The following is a 16,162-nucleotide window of genomic DNA, read 5'->3' as shown; positions in this document are numbered from 1 at the left end:
CATGTTCATTGCAGTATTATTCATAATAGCTAAAACATGGAAGCACTCAAGTGTTTACTGAATGACAAATAAATAAGCAAAATGCATAAAATACATAAAACAAAATATTATTCAGTCTTGAAAATGAAAGAAATTCTGGAATATGCCACAATATGACTGATTCTTCAGGGCAATATGCTAACTATAGGATTCTACTTATTTTAGATATCTAGAGTAGTCAGATTCATAGAGAATAGACTGTGGTTTTCACAGGCTGGAAGGAGGAGGGGTTGTTTATCATTGTTAAAGTAACTGAGGCTGGGTACTGTATAAAGTGCATAGTTTATATGGCTCATGATTCTGATGGCTGAATGGTTCAATGGCATCCTAGTTTGTTTTCTCTGGCTGCATAACAAAATGGCAGAGAAACAGAAAGGGAACTATCCGCATGTAGTTATGGCCAAGCACATGTGGTATTGTAGCCTGTTTCTAACCACCTGCTCTTGTGAGAACTAACTCACCATAGGAGACCACATTAATTCCTTCCAAAGGCAGCACTACCATGACATAATCACGATACGCTAGGCCCACCTCATTAAAGATTCCATTACTTCATTTCCACAATGGGGACCAAGTTTCCAACACATGAATCTTCATAGAATTCACTGAAACCATGTCCAAAGTATGGCATGGAGTTATATGTTTAATGGGTATATGGTTTCAGTTTTACAAGATTAAAAAAATATCTGGAAATGAGTGGTGGTTATCATTGCAAATTGTCATGAGGTTTTTTTTTTTGTTTTTTGTTTTTTTTTTTTCAATTTTTGCCCTACCTCTCGGACCCATGGCAAACTGAGGTTCCTGGAGAGGGGCCGCGGGAGTGGCCTGCAGGGATCTTCACCTGTGCCCAGCTTGGCTCCTGGCCCAGGTGTCTTCCAGGGTCAGCAGCCAGTGCTAGGCCAGCCTCTGGTTTGGTCACTGCCACTGTGGGCCCTGGGTCCTGGCAATACCCGCCCAGGGATGGCCTAGGAACTGGTCAGATTACCTCTGTGAAAGGTGCCTCTGCTTCAGCAAGAGCAGGTAGGGGGTGGCGAGGAAGGGGTCTGGGGAGCCGCCCACGCAGCTCGAGCTCTGGAGAGGTGCTCCTGGACTGAGCTGCACCTGTGGTTGGTGTCAGTGGCGACAGGTGTGTGTCTAGAGCAGCCAAGGGAGATGTGTCTGGCAGGGTCTAGGCAGGGAGGGGTCACCAAACACGCCCTCTATGCGGAGAGTGGAATGGGCGGGTGCGGGGTGGGGCGGTGGTTCCTGGGATAAAACTGGACCGGCAGGGTAAGGGCAGGCGGCCAGGCCTGGGCCCACAGCCCAACAAAGAACAAAGGAGGGGGTGCAGGGCCTGTCCGTGCTGGCGCCCAGCGCAGGCGCCTTCATCACTGCGGGGCAGGAAGGCCGGATCTGGGCTTTCCCCGGAGGCGCCGAGGGGTCCCCCGCGGAGCCCCTCCTAAGGCCCCTCCCTCCGCCGAGGTCCCTCCCCTGGGCTTCCTGAACGGGAGCCAAGTTCCCTCTCAGATGCCTAGCAAGGGAGTGGCCCCCGGGTCCGCAGGACTTGGGTGTACCAGCCCGCAAGGTCCTCAGCACACTGGCGTCAGGGGGAACCTGCCCCAGCCCAGACCACCCTGCCAGACCGCGCGTCCGGGTCGTGAGTATATTTAAGTATCACTGAATGGGACAACTGAAACATTTATGTTGGTAAATTTTTCATTACATATATATTTGTATATGTGTGTGTATGTATATATATCAACAATACTTGAAAAATCCTGGGATGATTTGAGGTGAGAAATGATGGAAAAATTGTATGAGGACAACTATTATCAACTTATACAAGGAGAATTAAGCTACAGAGCCACAACCATGGGTGAAAAAATGAGAGTTAAATATACAATAATACTTTGTGGAAAACAGAACTAAAAGATGAATTTATTTTGGTGCAAACTATTTTGAAATCAATGCATATCATGCGTTTTCAGAAACTTCATGGCAAATGAGTATTATGAAAAAACTACACGTGTACTTCATGGTTTCAAATTTATTCTGTATCAGAATAAATCTACTTTTTACCAAAAAATTTTGATGAAACTTATATTATTTAACATTTAAAAGTTAATTAACAAAATAATTAAAAATTATGTTTTCATCAAATACTGGGTGGAACAGGATAGAAATGAGGCAGTATAAGTGACCTACATTTCATTTTCTTATGAGATAGTTAATGACATTATATGTTTTCTACTCATATACCAGGTAATAGAAAAAAAAGCACTGTTGAGAGTTTCAAAGATTACAATGAAAAAGCAGAAACAGAAATTATCTAGGGAAATTGCATCTAGGATGTTGAACTGAGAGTAGGGTGTGTGGTACTAGAAAATACTTTTTTAAAATATTCATTTATTTGTTTTGAAAGTCAGGGTTACAGGGAAAGAGGGTGAGCCAGGGAGAGGGGGAGGGAGGGAGGAAGCAAGGGGGAGGGGATCTTCCATCACTCTCCAAATGGCCTCAACAGCCAGAGCTAGGCCAGGCTGAAGCCAGTAGCCAAGAACTTCTTCATGGTCTTCCACTTGAGACATCTTCCATTGCTTTCCCAAGCCATTAGCAGGGAGCTGGATCAGAAGTGGAATAGCTAAGACAGTTACCAATGTCTATATGGGATGCCAGCATTGAAGGCAGCGGCTTTACCTACTATGTCACAGCACTGCTCCCAAAAATATGGTTTTCATCATATGCTTTTGTGTATGACTGGTTTAGTTGTTTTGTGGATGCATGAGTTTGAGAAAATATTTAAAGTTATTATCTATCAACACCTGAAATACCCTGCAGCCATCCAAAACATCAAATAGTCCTTATGTGATGACCTTTCAAAATAAAATACTTGCCATACGTTGTGAAGTTTAAACAAAAAACAGGGGTGACCTTGGATGAGACAATTGAGTCTCCTTCATGTGATAGTTCTCATTTCCAGTAATATAATAGAGGCTGAGGTATCAAAAAGGCAGAAGTGCATAGGTTTTGTACAGTCTGGGTTCTAAACCCATACAGGAGACAAGGATTGAGTTCATATCTCCTAGCTTTTGCCCAGGCATTTGAGGAGTGGACCAGCACATAATAGTATACTTCACTCCTCCATTTATCTAAACCACATATAAATAATCTCTTCTTTTCTCTCCTGATCTTCTGATTTGTCAATTCTGTTTACCATAAAGCGGTAGACATTGTTGTGTAGTTCTAAGGATAAAAGAGAATCTGGGAGATTGGAGCATAGCAATGCATATGCTAACAGAATAAGTCTCTTAATATGTTTCGGCTTCTTGAAACAAAAGAAAATATTTTAAAATTTGAACCTAATTCCTTAAACTTTTCCTGAAATTTTAGACTTTTCTTTTGGCTCATACAGAAAATACATATGTATTTTCTAAGTGTTCTCTTGTCAGGCTGAGATTTTATACAGAGTAACTTTTGAACACAGTAACTTATATTTCCTCCTTCCTTCTTCTATCTGTATGATCTTTTGTCTATAAAAGCAAATCAATAAGATCCAGTTTGTGCTTTCAAACTGCATAGAAAGCCATCTTACAGGCCTTGAAAACAGAAACAAAAGCCTATTACTGGAGGCACCTGTTGGCCTTGCTTTTAAGACATTAGCAGAGGGGCCAGCGCTGTGGTGTGGCGGGTGGGGCCGTCATTCCATATGGGCAGGTTCGAGTCCCAGCTCCTCCTCTCCGATCCACTCTCTGCTGTGGCCTGGGAAGGCAGTGGAGGATGGACCAAGTTCTTGGGCCCCTGCACCTGCAAGAGAGACCCAGAGGAAGCTCCTGGCTCCTGGTTTCAAATTGGCACAGCTCCGGCCATTGCGGCCAGTTGGGGAGTGAACCAGCGGATGGAAGACCTCTCTCTCTGCCTTTGCTTCTCTCTCTGTGTAACTCTGACTTTCAAGTAAATAAATAAAATCTTTAAAAAATAAAGAAGGACATTAGCAGAAGCATCTACATTTTATATCTGAGTACCTGGGTTTGAGACCAGGCTCCAGCTTCCACTAATGCAGTCCTGGGAGGCAGATGGTGACAGCTCGTGTTTGGGGGTCCCTGCCACCCACATAGAAGACCTGAATTGAGTTTCTGACTCCTGGCTTCAGTTTGGCTCAACTCTGACCATTGAGGGCATTTGGGGAGGGGTTTGGGACATGGACCAGATGATAGGATCAGTTTCTCTTCCTCTCCTCTGTGTGTCTGCCTCTCAAATAAATAATAAAAATAAACAATAATTTTTAAAAATGCATTATGATATGGTTGTGTTTTACTGCTACAGATAGTGAATATAATGTCTCTTTAAATTAGTTCTTGATAAAATGTACAAGATGTGAAGGGCTCACAGATGATACAAAGACTAAACTGTGTCAGCTATCACATTAAGTACCTTAATACAGTTGCTTTACTTTTCTGAATCTCCATTTCCTTTGTAAAATGCGGAGAGAATTGAACACCGTAGATGTCACTCAAGTGTAATTCCTGAAAGTGCAGCTCTGGCACCACCTGAGGACTGTTAGAAATCAAAGCTTATGGGTCCCACACTGACCTATGAAATCAGAATTTCTGGGAATTGGTGTGTAGAAGTTTTCCAGGTGATTCTTCTGCAAAGTAAAATTAGGGCCTTGAATTTGATACCTAAATTTTTGTCTATATCTAAGATCCCATAGTTTTTGACAGCTAAGAGACCACCTGAAGAAGATGCAGTTAACATGTGGACAATGATTGCCTGGAACCCAGTTAGTGCCATTTTGGATGAAGAATGTGTAAGTGGAAATGAATTATACAGAGCAGAGAAAGAAGCGAATTCCCCTGTGAACAACACTGAAAACCAGGTTGATACCACTAATGCAACACAAGTGGTAGGCAAAAACATCTTCGAGGCTATGACCCAGCTGAGTTTAAGTGAGTAATCCTCTACTGACCTTGTGCAGTTTCTTTATTTCTTCCATTTCAAGTGGAGAATAAACTATCCTATCTCTAGAACCCTCTCCACATGGTTATCTGTTTTACTTAATAACACAAATGCCCTGATATATCCCAATCACATTTATACCTCTGCATCTTTTTTTCTTTAATAATAATCTTACTCCATAAAAGTTGCTTATTCGTAATATTATGATTGTACACCCTCTGCTTGGCACAGTCATCTATTATTGTTAACATCCATTGCTAAAACATATGTCTAAAGCAAGTATAAGTATTCTTTAAAAATTTTTATGTATTTTTTATGAAAGGCAAAGTGATACAGACACACACACATGCACACACACATGGGGGGAGGGAGCTATCTTACATCTGAGAGAGAAAGAGAGAGAGAGAGATTGTCTTTCATTGGTTGGTTCATTCTGCAAATACCTGCAAAAGCCAGGGCCAAAACCATGCACCTGGAACTCAATCTAGGTCATCTACATGGGTGGTAGGGATTTAAGCACTTGAACCACCATCTGCTGCCTCCTGGTGTTTGCATTAGCAGAAAGGTGGAGTCCCGGTTGCCCCTCTTCCAGGCCAGCTCTCTGCTGTGGCCGGGGAGTGCAGTGGAGGATGGCCCAAGTGCTTGGGCCCTGCACCCACATGGGAGACCAGGATAAGCACCTGGCTCCTGCCTTCGGATCAGCATGGTGCGCCGGCTGCAGTGCACCAGCCACGGTAGCCATTGGAGGGTGAACCAATAGCAAAAGGAAGACCTTTCTCTCTGTCTCTCTCACTGTCCGTTCTGTCAAAAAAAAAAAAAAAAAAAAGTTATAAATGAAGTGCTAAAGCCTGAAGAGAACTTTTAGTCTCTCACTTTCCCTTTTCCACTTCATTCTCAGTTCCCCTTTATACCTCTTTCTTTTTTTCTTAAAGATTTATTTATTTATTTGAAAGGCATATTACAGATAAGCAGAGGCAGAGAGCGAGCGAGAGTAGTCTTCATCCACTGGTTCATTCCCAATGACTGCAATGGTTGAAGCTGTGGCAATCTGAAACCAGGAGCCAGGAGCTTCTTAACGAGTCTCCCATGCCAACACAGGGGCCCAAGTACTTGGGCAATCTTCCACTGCTTTCCCAGGTCATAGCAGAGAGCTAGATCAGAAGTGGAGCAGGTGGTGGCTTTACCTGCTATGTCACAGCACTGGCCCCTATACCTCTTTCTTACAGTCTATTCTATTCCTTCCCATTGATAGTCTATTCCTCTTCTATCTTTATTTTAACCACTTATATTTTCTCCTCTTCTTTTTTTCTTTTCCTCGGGTTTACTTTCTTCTCAAGATACTCTGAATTCTCCCCTTTATTTAACTTCAACTATTGAAAATATAACAGATTAATAGATCCAAGAGAATTGCAACTCCAACGATATAACATGATTTTACAAAGGAAATTTTATAAATAATGAATTCTCCTTTTATTTACTACTATCTTAGAAGTTTAAAAAGAAGAATAGTGATAGGGTAAGCATAGGATTTACAAAGGTTAATTAAGAGTTGTTTCCATATTTCAAGTGAGATAGTAACTTGTAGATGGTGGGTATAGTCATAAAGATGATGGCATGTGGTTAAATTTGTGATCTAGTTTTGAGGTAGGATCAACAGAATTTTATTAATGAACTGAATATAGATTAAGAAAGAGGAAAGAATCAATTAGGAGTGGAAGTTTTTGGATTGGTAACTGGGTGTATGTGCCATTTACTGCATCAGTGGAAACTTATATGAAGAAGAGAGAGATTTGCAGAAGTAGACACATATTAAGTGTCATTCTTTGCATGTAATTAGATGGTATTTCCAAGAGCAGGTGTTGAATAGGAAAGCAAATGTTCAACTGAGCAGTTCACAGAGAAATCAGGGTTGAGAATAAATTTTGGGGTTCATCAACCAGAATATGGTATTTTAAAAGAATAAACTGGAAGATGCCACCAATAGAAAGTGTTTTGCATAGGTGCCCATATAGAATAAGCCAACTCTTAGAATGATGGCAGAAAAGGAAGAGACAATAATGAAGACAGCTGTCTTAGGGGAAAATGGCTGGGAAAGTTAGCACCATAGAATCATAGAGAACAGTTGTCAAGAAAAACAATGTGTTCAACCATGTGTAATCTCAGAAATCAACAAATGGTCAATGGTAGCATGATGATAAGTATTCCATTTAGGAGATGAGAATAGCAAGTCAGATTGCATATAAGGAAAAACTAAGTGGCATAAAAAAAGGAAATAGTGAAAATAAACTATGAGTTCATTAAATTTTATTCAGAGGTGAATAAGGACAACAGCTGAGAGGAAACAAAGCCAGGACAAGTCTTGCTTTAAATGATTAATATTAAGGCATGCCAATTGGAATAACATACTAAGGAGAAAGAGAAAATCTGATGATGTTGAACATGGGACCGAATAAACATCTGAGTAAAATCCTTAAGGTGAGAGAGGACGAACTTCATAACGTAAGTAGAGGTACTGCTCTCAGCTAGGACACATTCTTTTCATAGTCAGAGGGAAAGTAGAATTGATGTATTCAGTGCTCAAAATGATGGAACAATTCTTATGCAAAAATACAAGGAACTGAAAATGTATTGCCCTAATGGAAAACACAGAACCAGAGTTACCTCATAGCTATTCTCACGGACTTTAAAATGTCCATTAATTAACAAGTATAAACTTACAAGCTTACCAGATATTATTCTTGATACTGGGAATATAAAGATGAGAAATATCTCCATGGATCATGTAAGATTTTGGAAAATAAGGTAATCAAGATACAGTACAATAATTGTTTGAGAACATTTTCATATAAGAATGGAAGCACAGGGAAAGAAACATAGAAGTAATGGAAGAATTTAAGGAGTTACATCAGGAAAGCAGTTAGATGTTTCTGCACGGTCCCAATGTCAGAAATACATGCTAAAGCTTACAAAGCACATGTCTTAGGATATACAGCCTTAGAGAACTGTATTATCCCTGTCAGTGGAATTGTCAGAATACTGATAATAAAGTTGAGATATTGTAAATGGATTTAAAGTCTCCAAATAGAGACTTGACTAGCCTGGATGCATACTGGGCTTCTTTCCAAATTTTGGGTTTTTTTAATGTGACTCCAAAGTGTAGAAGATTAGTTAATGTCACAGCCACTAACAAAAGCACAGAAATTTGTGGTGGGATCTGTAATAAGCAGAATTTTAAAAAGGGAGAGGTGTTCAAAATCTTTGGTTTAGTCACTTTAAAAATGAACTGAATGTGTTGTTTTGTTATACTGTTCAGTGGAATTGCAGTATAAATGCTTAAAGAATGAGAGCACAGTTAACTGGTCTGCATTACTGCAGTACAGTGGATATTACTGCTTGATGATTTCTTCTTTTCTCTCTCTCTTTTAGCTACGCAGAAAACCATGGGTGCCCAACCCAATGTTCCACTGAAGCTTTGCCCTCGAAATCATTTCCATAAACTGAAGAAAGAAAGGTTAGATGAGGTGACATGCTTGGGAATAAGCAGACACAATATTGTCTATTCAAACGAGACACTGGGGATATACTGTACATTTATTTCTTGTCAAAAGCATATTTAGATCAGGGGCATATGATGTTGCCTGTCTGAGGGGTCCTTGACTTAGATTTTCAGTTTCTTCTATGCTATCCTGGAACATACTCTTAGCTCCTCTCCTTGTCTAACCCAAGCTGAGTTTGCAGTGTGGATACTTAAACCCAGTGCACATGTGTTATCATTTTGGGCTCCCTTTTGTAAGTACATTGACATCTTTTGTTTGTAACTTTGGTGATGTAAGGGAGGAGGCCTTGGATAAATAATGCTGTGCCTGTTGATTGAAGATCTATCTAGCGACGGAGAAGGAAGGTCGAACACACCTGGCCTTCATCATCTGCAACAAAGAATTTAGATATCTTCCTAATCGAGATGGTTCCGAGACTGACCTTTTGAACATGAAAGATCTACTTGAAGACCTTGGATATTCTGTGATTATGAAAGAATCTCACTTCTCAGGTACTGCCCTCAATAGAGGGGGCAAGCTTTCTTCCCTTTTAAACTGTGTTCAATCTCTTCCTTGACTGCAGTAAGAACTAGATGTATTATTTCACAGGAATTCTCTTGCTGCAGAATAGGATGTCCTGGATTTCATTTTTTTTTCTAATGCATGATCTCATAGCAAAGATTTAGAGAGGTTCTCTACAGCAGAATTTCACTAAAACTGTTGGGTCTTTCTGAAATTATGAACTGGGGAGACACCTTTTATTTGATGGTCTGAGTGAGACAAAAGCTTGTGTTTCTGAAATTGGAAGATAGTACAGAATGAATTTGCAAAGGCTTTGTAATGTCCAAATCTAGTTTCTAAATGTAAAGATAGTTGTATAGCAAAATAAAATACACACAGTCACAAGTAAAAGTGATTCTGCCCAAAATACCCAGGGTGACCAGTTTAGGGTCTGGTGCTATGGCATAGTGGGTAAAGCCGCTGCCGGTAGTACCAGCATCCCATATGGGCATCGGTTCTAGTCCTGGCTGCTCCACTTCTGCTCCAACTCTCTGCTATGGCCTGGGAAAGCAGTGGAAGAGGACCCAAGTCCTTGGGCCCCTGCACCCACATGGGAAAACCCGGAAGAAGCTCCTGGCTCCTGGCTTCAGATTGTGCAGCTCTGGCTGTTGTTGCCAACTGGGGAGTGAACCAGAGGATGGACAACCTCTCTATCTCTCTGCCTCTCCTTCTCTCTCTGTGTAACTATGATTTTCAAATAAAATTTTAAAAATCTTTAAAAAATAAAAAAGACCAGTTTAAACCTAAATTTCTGCTGCTCCATGGTAAAGAAACTTGTTGTAATTAATTCTTTGGTTAACTAAATTATTTGTAAGACAGAGACAGAGGGAAAAATACACGCACACATACAAACACACACAAACCCCCACACACACATAAGTAGAAGAAAAAGAGGCAGGAGGGAGGGAGGAGGGAAAAAGAGGGAGAGGGAGGCAGGGAGGGGAGGGAGGGAGAAAAGGAGAGAGGGGGAGATATATATATATATATATATATAGAGAGAGAGAGAGAGAGAGAGAGAGAGAGGTTTATTTTATTTAAAGATTTATTTTATTTATTTGAAAGAGTTACAGAGAGAAGTAGAGTCAGAGAGAGAGGAAGGTCTTCCATCCTCTGGTTCACTCCCCAAATGACCACAACAGCAGCTGAGCTGATCCAAAGCCAGGAGCTTCTTCCGGGTCCCCCATGCTGGTACAGGGTCCTTGGGTCATCTTCTACTGCTTTCCCAGGACATAGCAGAAAGCTAGAATCAGAAGTGGAGCACCCAGGACTCAAACCGATACCCATATGGGATGCCAGCCCTGCAGGCCAGGGCTTTAGCCCACTGAACCACAGCAGCAGCTCCCACTGAACTAGCTTCTTATATGGGAGGCTGGCATCACAAGTGATGGTTTAACCCACTAAGCTGCAAATGCTGACCCGGGTGCTGTGAAATTTTGTCCATAGAAAAGTCTCCTGATCTTTTTAACTGAGCAGTTAAAGGAATTCCATTGTAACACAGATTAAAGAAAATGATCTTATTGGTGAAATGACCTCAGTATCTCACTTGGATCTTATTATAATCCATCTCCCAGCATCTTCCGAAATGCATTAAAAACCACTGGCTTAGATTCTATATAAGCCCTACTAATTTTAGTACTTGGTACACCTAAATTGTCTGGTTTTATGTCAGAACAGTGTTTCTCTCATAATTCTATTCAGTCTAAATCTCCCAATTCCTTAGTGCATAATTGTGAACTCAATCTATTATGTGAGTACAATCTATATATGCAAAGTTCTCTGAACATGACTCTGGAGTCTCTTTAGGAGAAGAAAACAGAACTAATGGAGTTTGCTGCCTGGGGAGAACACCATTCCTCAGACAGCACATTCCTGGTGTTCATGTCCCATGGCAATGAGAACGGAATCTGTGGGACGGAGCACAGAGATCTAGAGCCAGACATTCTTTGTGATGACAACAACTTCAATATTTTCAATAACTGTAACTCCAACAGTCTCAGAAACAACTAAGGGTCCTCATCATGAGAGCCTGCCAAGGTGGTGAGGCTTCAGCTGGGACCCCAGGGAGAGGTCCTGAATGGTTTTCCATTCAGCAGGCATCCAGCGTTCACATTTCTAGGTATGGAAGAAGGAAGCAACGTGGTAGTACTATTCTTAAACCTGGTCCAGAGAAAAACTGTATGCAGTTTATACCATTGTTAATGAAACAATAAGTTGGCCAAAACAATGAGAAATGACCTAATTTAGAACTGGACTGTCCAGTTAAACAGGAATCCTAAAAGAATGCTATGGATGCCTTTGACATGTTTCAAAATGAAATGTAGAGGGTTTCACCATTCAGTGTTTCAAAGGAAATAACTATTAAGAGAATTTGGAGAGCTGCTCCTCTTAAGCATGATATTTAATATCCTAGATGTAGATACAGTCATCCAAGAACAGGGAACAGCATGAGAATAGGTTCTAAAACACGCTGGAGGAACTTTGGAGTTCAAAACCTGAGATGCAAAGACAAATCTGGTGGCATATTTGACTCACTAAGTAGGGTCAAAGTATTAGAAAGAAAAATGGGAGTATGTTTTACAGAATTACTAGCAAAAAACATGCTCGAGCTGAACACAATGTCTGATGTGAATGAGATGCCAGGTGAAGTGAGGCCTGATAAATGACCATTACATTTTATTACTTGGCGGACATGGGTTACTTGGTGAGAGTATTTTGGAAAATCTGGGAACAGTCATAAATAGGAGGGAGAGGTCAGACATAATTGAGCAGATTAGGAGGAAATGGAGATAGTAAACCTAGATAAATTTTTAAACATGAGTGTAAGAAGAAAGAAAATCTAGAAAGGTAGCTGCAAGGTTGAAATTGTAATAAAAGGATTAATATTTTTGTTTTCAGTGATAGAACAGATTGGATCACATTGAAACAAGAAAGTGATATTCATTCAAAATATGTGTACAGGATAACAATAAATACAAAAATTATAGTATGAAACAGGTATAGTGGATGAAGATATTGCCCAGAGTCAAGGAATGTCAAGAGCTCAGTTCTTTTTCTCTTTTAGGTAACTAGTACTGGAAGGATTTGTGTTTTGTTTTTTCCACTATTTTCAATACTACAGGTCATTACCATGGATTGCTTCCTAAGAAAATCACCAGGTTTTACGATGAGTATCCATGAAGGCTTTCTCTGAGCCTTTTAAAGAAACCTGAGGTTTCATTTTGACCCAGCTTTGGTGTCTCTCTCCCCTCCAAAGAGACACAAAGTCAGACATTGTTTCAAAGCTGTGGCTTGAGGAGTTTCTCACATTTACAAAAAGGCCACATTCTTCAATATTTTTATATATTTCATTTGCAGATAATATTTCTTGGAGAACTGGCACACATGGGTGTCTCTTCATTTCCCAACTTACATTCTGCTTCAAAGAGTATTCTTGGTGTTACCATTTGGAAGAAATGTTTCAAAAGGTAAAGGTGTTTTCTTTACAATGCTATGCCTCAGAAAACTTTGTTAAAATCATTGCGAATTTTCTTAAAGAATTCTACAACTCTTAAATCAACTTAATGCTATTTCCTATCCCAATCCCTCAAGTTCATGTAAAGAAGAAATTCTGAAATATCACATAGAAATACTGTGGATTTTCTCAATAAAGTCATATTCTCATAGCTTTGTTCAACAAATTTTGGATTACTGTCTTGCAACTTAATTAAGTTAATATAATAAAAGGCTAAAAAATTACCTGCATATAGTACACAGTAGCAATGTATGTATTTATATTCATAGATAGATAGATTTATTAATTTCTTTCAGCCCTTCAACAAGTCTCTTCCTAGATCAAATTGTTCAATTTTCATGGTAATTAATAGCTATCTGTTAGAGTGCATCAAAATGTATGTGGAAAAATTAGATTCAAAGATGACTATTGGGGTGGGAATTTAGTCTAGTCATTTACACATTGTTTAATACACCTACATCCTATACCAGAGTGCCTGGGTTCAAGCCCTGGCTCTGATCCTGATTATAGTTACTTACTTAGGTGCAGCCTAGGATGATGCAAAAGATGAATTAGTTAGTTGGCTCCATGCTATTCATGTGGGACACTTAGTTTGAGATTCTGGCTCAAGTTTCCAGCATTAGCCTACCCTAGACTAAACCATTTTTGGCACTTAGTGGCTGAGTCAGTGGATAGGATCTCTTTCTCTCCTCTCCCCAATTAATAAATATATTTCTTTAAAAACGTAAAATAAATAAGTTTATTTTTATGTGAATTTTCTAAAATCCAATCATATCTGTTTTCATAATATGCATTTTCCATGAACATTTTTATGATCCTGCACACATGATGATACATTCTTGACTCTGTATATACTCATTAAATTTGTTTCCTAAGTTTCACACCAATATTTAACTAAAGGCTAAACTAGATATCTCCCTAGGAAAATAATTACATTGAACCCACATCTATCATATCACTCTAGTTCTTTTCAATTCTTCTCACAATTTAATAGTGAGTCATATTTGTGAAGAACCAGAAACCTGAAGTTATCCTTGATCTCTTTAGCCTGGTAACACCCCCTTTATTGTTAGATACCTAGTTTTCTATCTGTTTCATTCATTTCTCCAAATCCTGTACTATTAGTTCAGGCCAAGGTAATAGTAATTCTCACCTGGACCATGAAAAATGTATTTTACTTACTTTTAAAATGTGCATTTTCTTTTTTTGTCATGAAAAATGTCAGGAATAAAAAAATACGTTCTGTGATAATAAAACTAATCATATTGGATGGATCCACAAATGACATTCTGTAATGGGTTCTTGCACTACTGTTGAGAATATCCAATTCTGCTACTGAAGATAAGAAAGTGAGCATGATGGAATGCATAAGAAGTATTAAACATGCATAATAATGTGGTAGAGAGTTTAGCATTTGTGATATAGTGAAAACTCATAGGATAAGTTTTGTATATCAGAAGAATAAGAAGGAACTTAACACATAAGCATAATTCATATAACTTGATAAATGTGGATTATAAATTAGTAACATGTTAGAAAGCCAATGAAAAGATAAGTGGAAAGCCATGCTGATGCAAAAATATGCTGCTTAGAGATGCAAGAGATGAAAAAGCCACATCATGATGATGCTGCTTCCAGAGTGGGAACTTGGGGCTGGTGCTGGGGCACAGGGTAATTCTCTGCCTGTGGTGCCAGCATCCAATATGGGCACTAGTTCTAATCCCAGCTCTCTTCTCTCTGCTATGGCCTAGGAAAGCAGTAGAAGATGGCCCAAGCATTTGGGCCCCTGCACCTACATGGGAGACATGGAAGAAGCTCCTGGCTCCTGTCTTCGGTTCAGCCCACCTCCGGCCACTGCAGCCATTTAGGGAGTGAACCAGCGGATGAAAGACCTTTCTCTCTGGCTCTCCATCTTAACCATATGTATTCTACCTCTCAAATAAATAAAATCTTTAAAAAAAGATTGTGAACTTTATCACACTTAAACTGTCACACTGGTTGACACTCATTCTGGTCCCACAAATGTTCTACCAAAGAAATGTAAATGAGACCCAAGACTGTTTAACAGCAAATTGACAGCTACTCTCTAAACAAGTGCAATTCCTTGAAACTATCTGAAAGAGCAAAAGTGTATCTTTAGACCAGGGTATCTTCCTCTGTGGCCCGCCCATCCTTAGACATCAACACTGGTCCTGATCACTGAACTGTCACCTGTGAAGCTTGATGCAGCAAGAAAGAAGCAGAGTTTATGAACACTGTGAACTCCAGTACTCTGGGAGTGCAGTCCTTTCATGCTGCTTGAATCTATCTAAATGTGCTACCTAGTCCCATTCGTTCTCCTTGTCTCTTGCTCAGTATTCTGATTTAATATGTCATGTGATTTGACCATTGTAATTTAGTCTGAAAGCTTTTCTATTCCTTCACCTCTGAGATGACCCAAGTCATCTATGTGGAGGTAGTTTCCTACATAACATGCTCTCAGCAAATGCAGGGCATTTTTATCTTCAAATAATACTTGGGAAGACACAAAGGCTTCTCAGCACAACAATACCAAGGCTAGTATTTTTCAACTCAGGTCAAAGTTAACAGGATAAATTTACATTCTTTAATGAGACTAAACCATGTGTTCTTTGGAGAAAATGTAATACACTTGGAACTGGTGTATTTTCCATGAAGTAATTTGGAATGAAATACATCTTCAGTCTTTATTGGTTGAGCAAATGAAGATTATGCAATTCACAGGAATGGAGCCTCTGGCTTTTACCCAAGTTAGCACAGCTTGGACAGAAAAAAGCTTTTGGTGGTACCAGGGCAAAGTGTAAGACACCAGCATCTAGAACATTCAAATAGGAAAGGGGATCTGGGGAATCTTGTGGGACCCTGCCCCTGGAGGAAGGCAAGTGCAAGAAATAATGTTGTTAAAGATGTGTCTTTACAGGAAGATTTGGATTTTAAAGATAGAAATTATGTAAGTAAATGAAACTTACATAAATGCATATAGAACTCTTAAACTAATGCATGCAAATACACACATACATGAGATATCAGAGGAACGTACTTCTCTTTATTCTTCTTGATCTTGCTTTTAGTATATTTTCATAGTCGTCACTCTCAGAACTGTTCAGTTCTCTACTGGAACTCATTGTGTCTTCAATCAAGAAAAATCTCAGGGAAAGAATGATTTCATTTGATTTTACTTTAAAAACCAGAAAATGAGGATGTTTGAGAGGGCATTGTAACATAGCAGGATAAGCCACCACTTGGAATGATGCATCCCATATTGGAGTGCTTAGGATCAATTCAGCTTCAAATCCAGCTTCTTGTGAATGTGCTTAGGAGTTAATATTCAGAATCTATAAAGAGCTCAAGAAACTCAACAACAACAAAATAAATGATCCAGCTAAGAAATGGGCAAAGGACTTGAACAGCATCTTTCAAGAGATGAAATTCAAATGGCTACCAAACACATAAAAAAAAAAGCTCAGGATCAGTATACTTAGTGAAATAAGCCAGTCCCAAAAAGACACATACGTATTATTTCCCTGATCTCAGATAACTAATAGAGTATCTAAAATGTAATGTA

The 16,162-nt window shown here is 39.5% G+C and overlaps 1 protein-coding gene across 1 annotated transcript; it reads left to right on the top strand.

Annotated features, from left to right (window-relative positions):
* Nucleotides 1-796: 796 nt before the first annotated feature.
* Nucleotides 797-14,528, top strand: LOC103350677 (caspase-12). Its single transcript, XM_070060823.1, is given in 9 exon segments — nucleotides 797-1,675; nucleotides 4,737-4,961; nucleotides 8,398-8,492; nucleotides 8,848-9,002; nucleotides 9,004-9,019; nucleotides 10,872-11,070; nucleotides 11,073-11,276; nucleotides 12,423-12,532; nucleotides 14,331-14,528. Coding segments are annotated over 9 exon segments (1,251 nt in total). The 5' UTR covers nucleotides 797-1,545; the 3' UTR covers nucleotides 14,448-14,528.
* Nucleotides 14,529-16,162: the final 1,634 nt, after the last annotated feature.

Source organism: Oryctolagus cuniculus, chromosome 1 (assembly GCF_964237555.1).
Source record: "Oryctolagus cuniculus chromosome 1, mOryCun1.1, whole genome shotgun sequence".
Taxonomy (NCBI): domain Eukaryota; kingdom Metazoa; phylum Chordata; class Mammalia; order Lagomorpha; family Leporidae; genus Oryctolagus; species Oryctolagus cuniculus.
The sequence above is the reverse complement of the archived record's forward strand: the minus strand, read 5'-3'. Positions and strand labels throughout refer to the sequence as shown.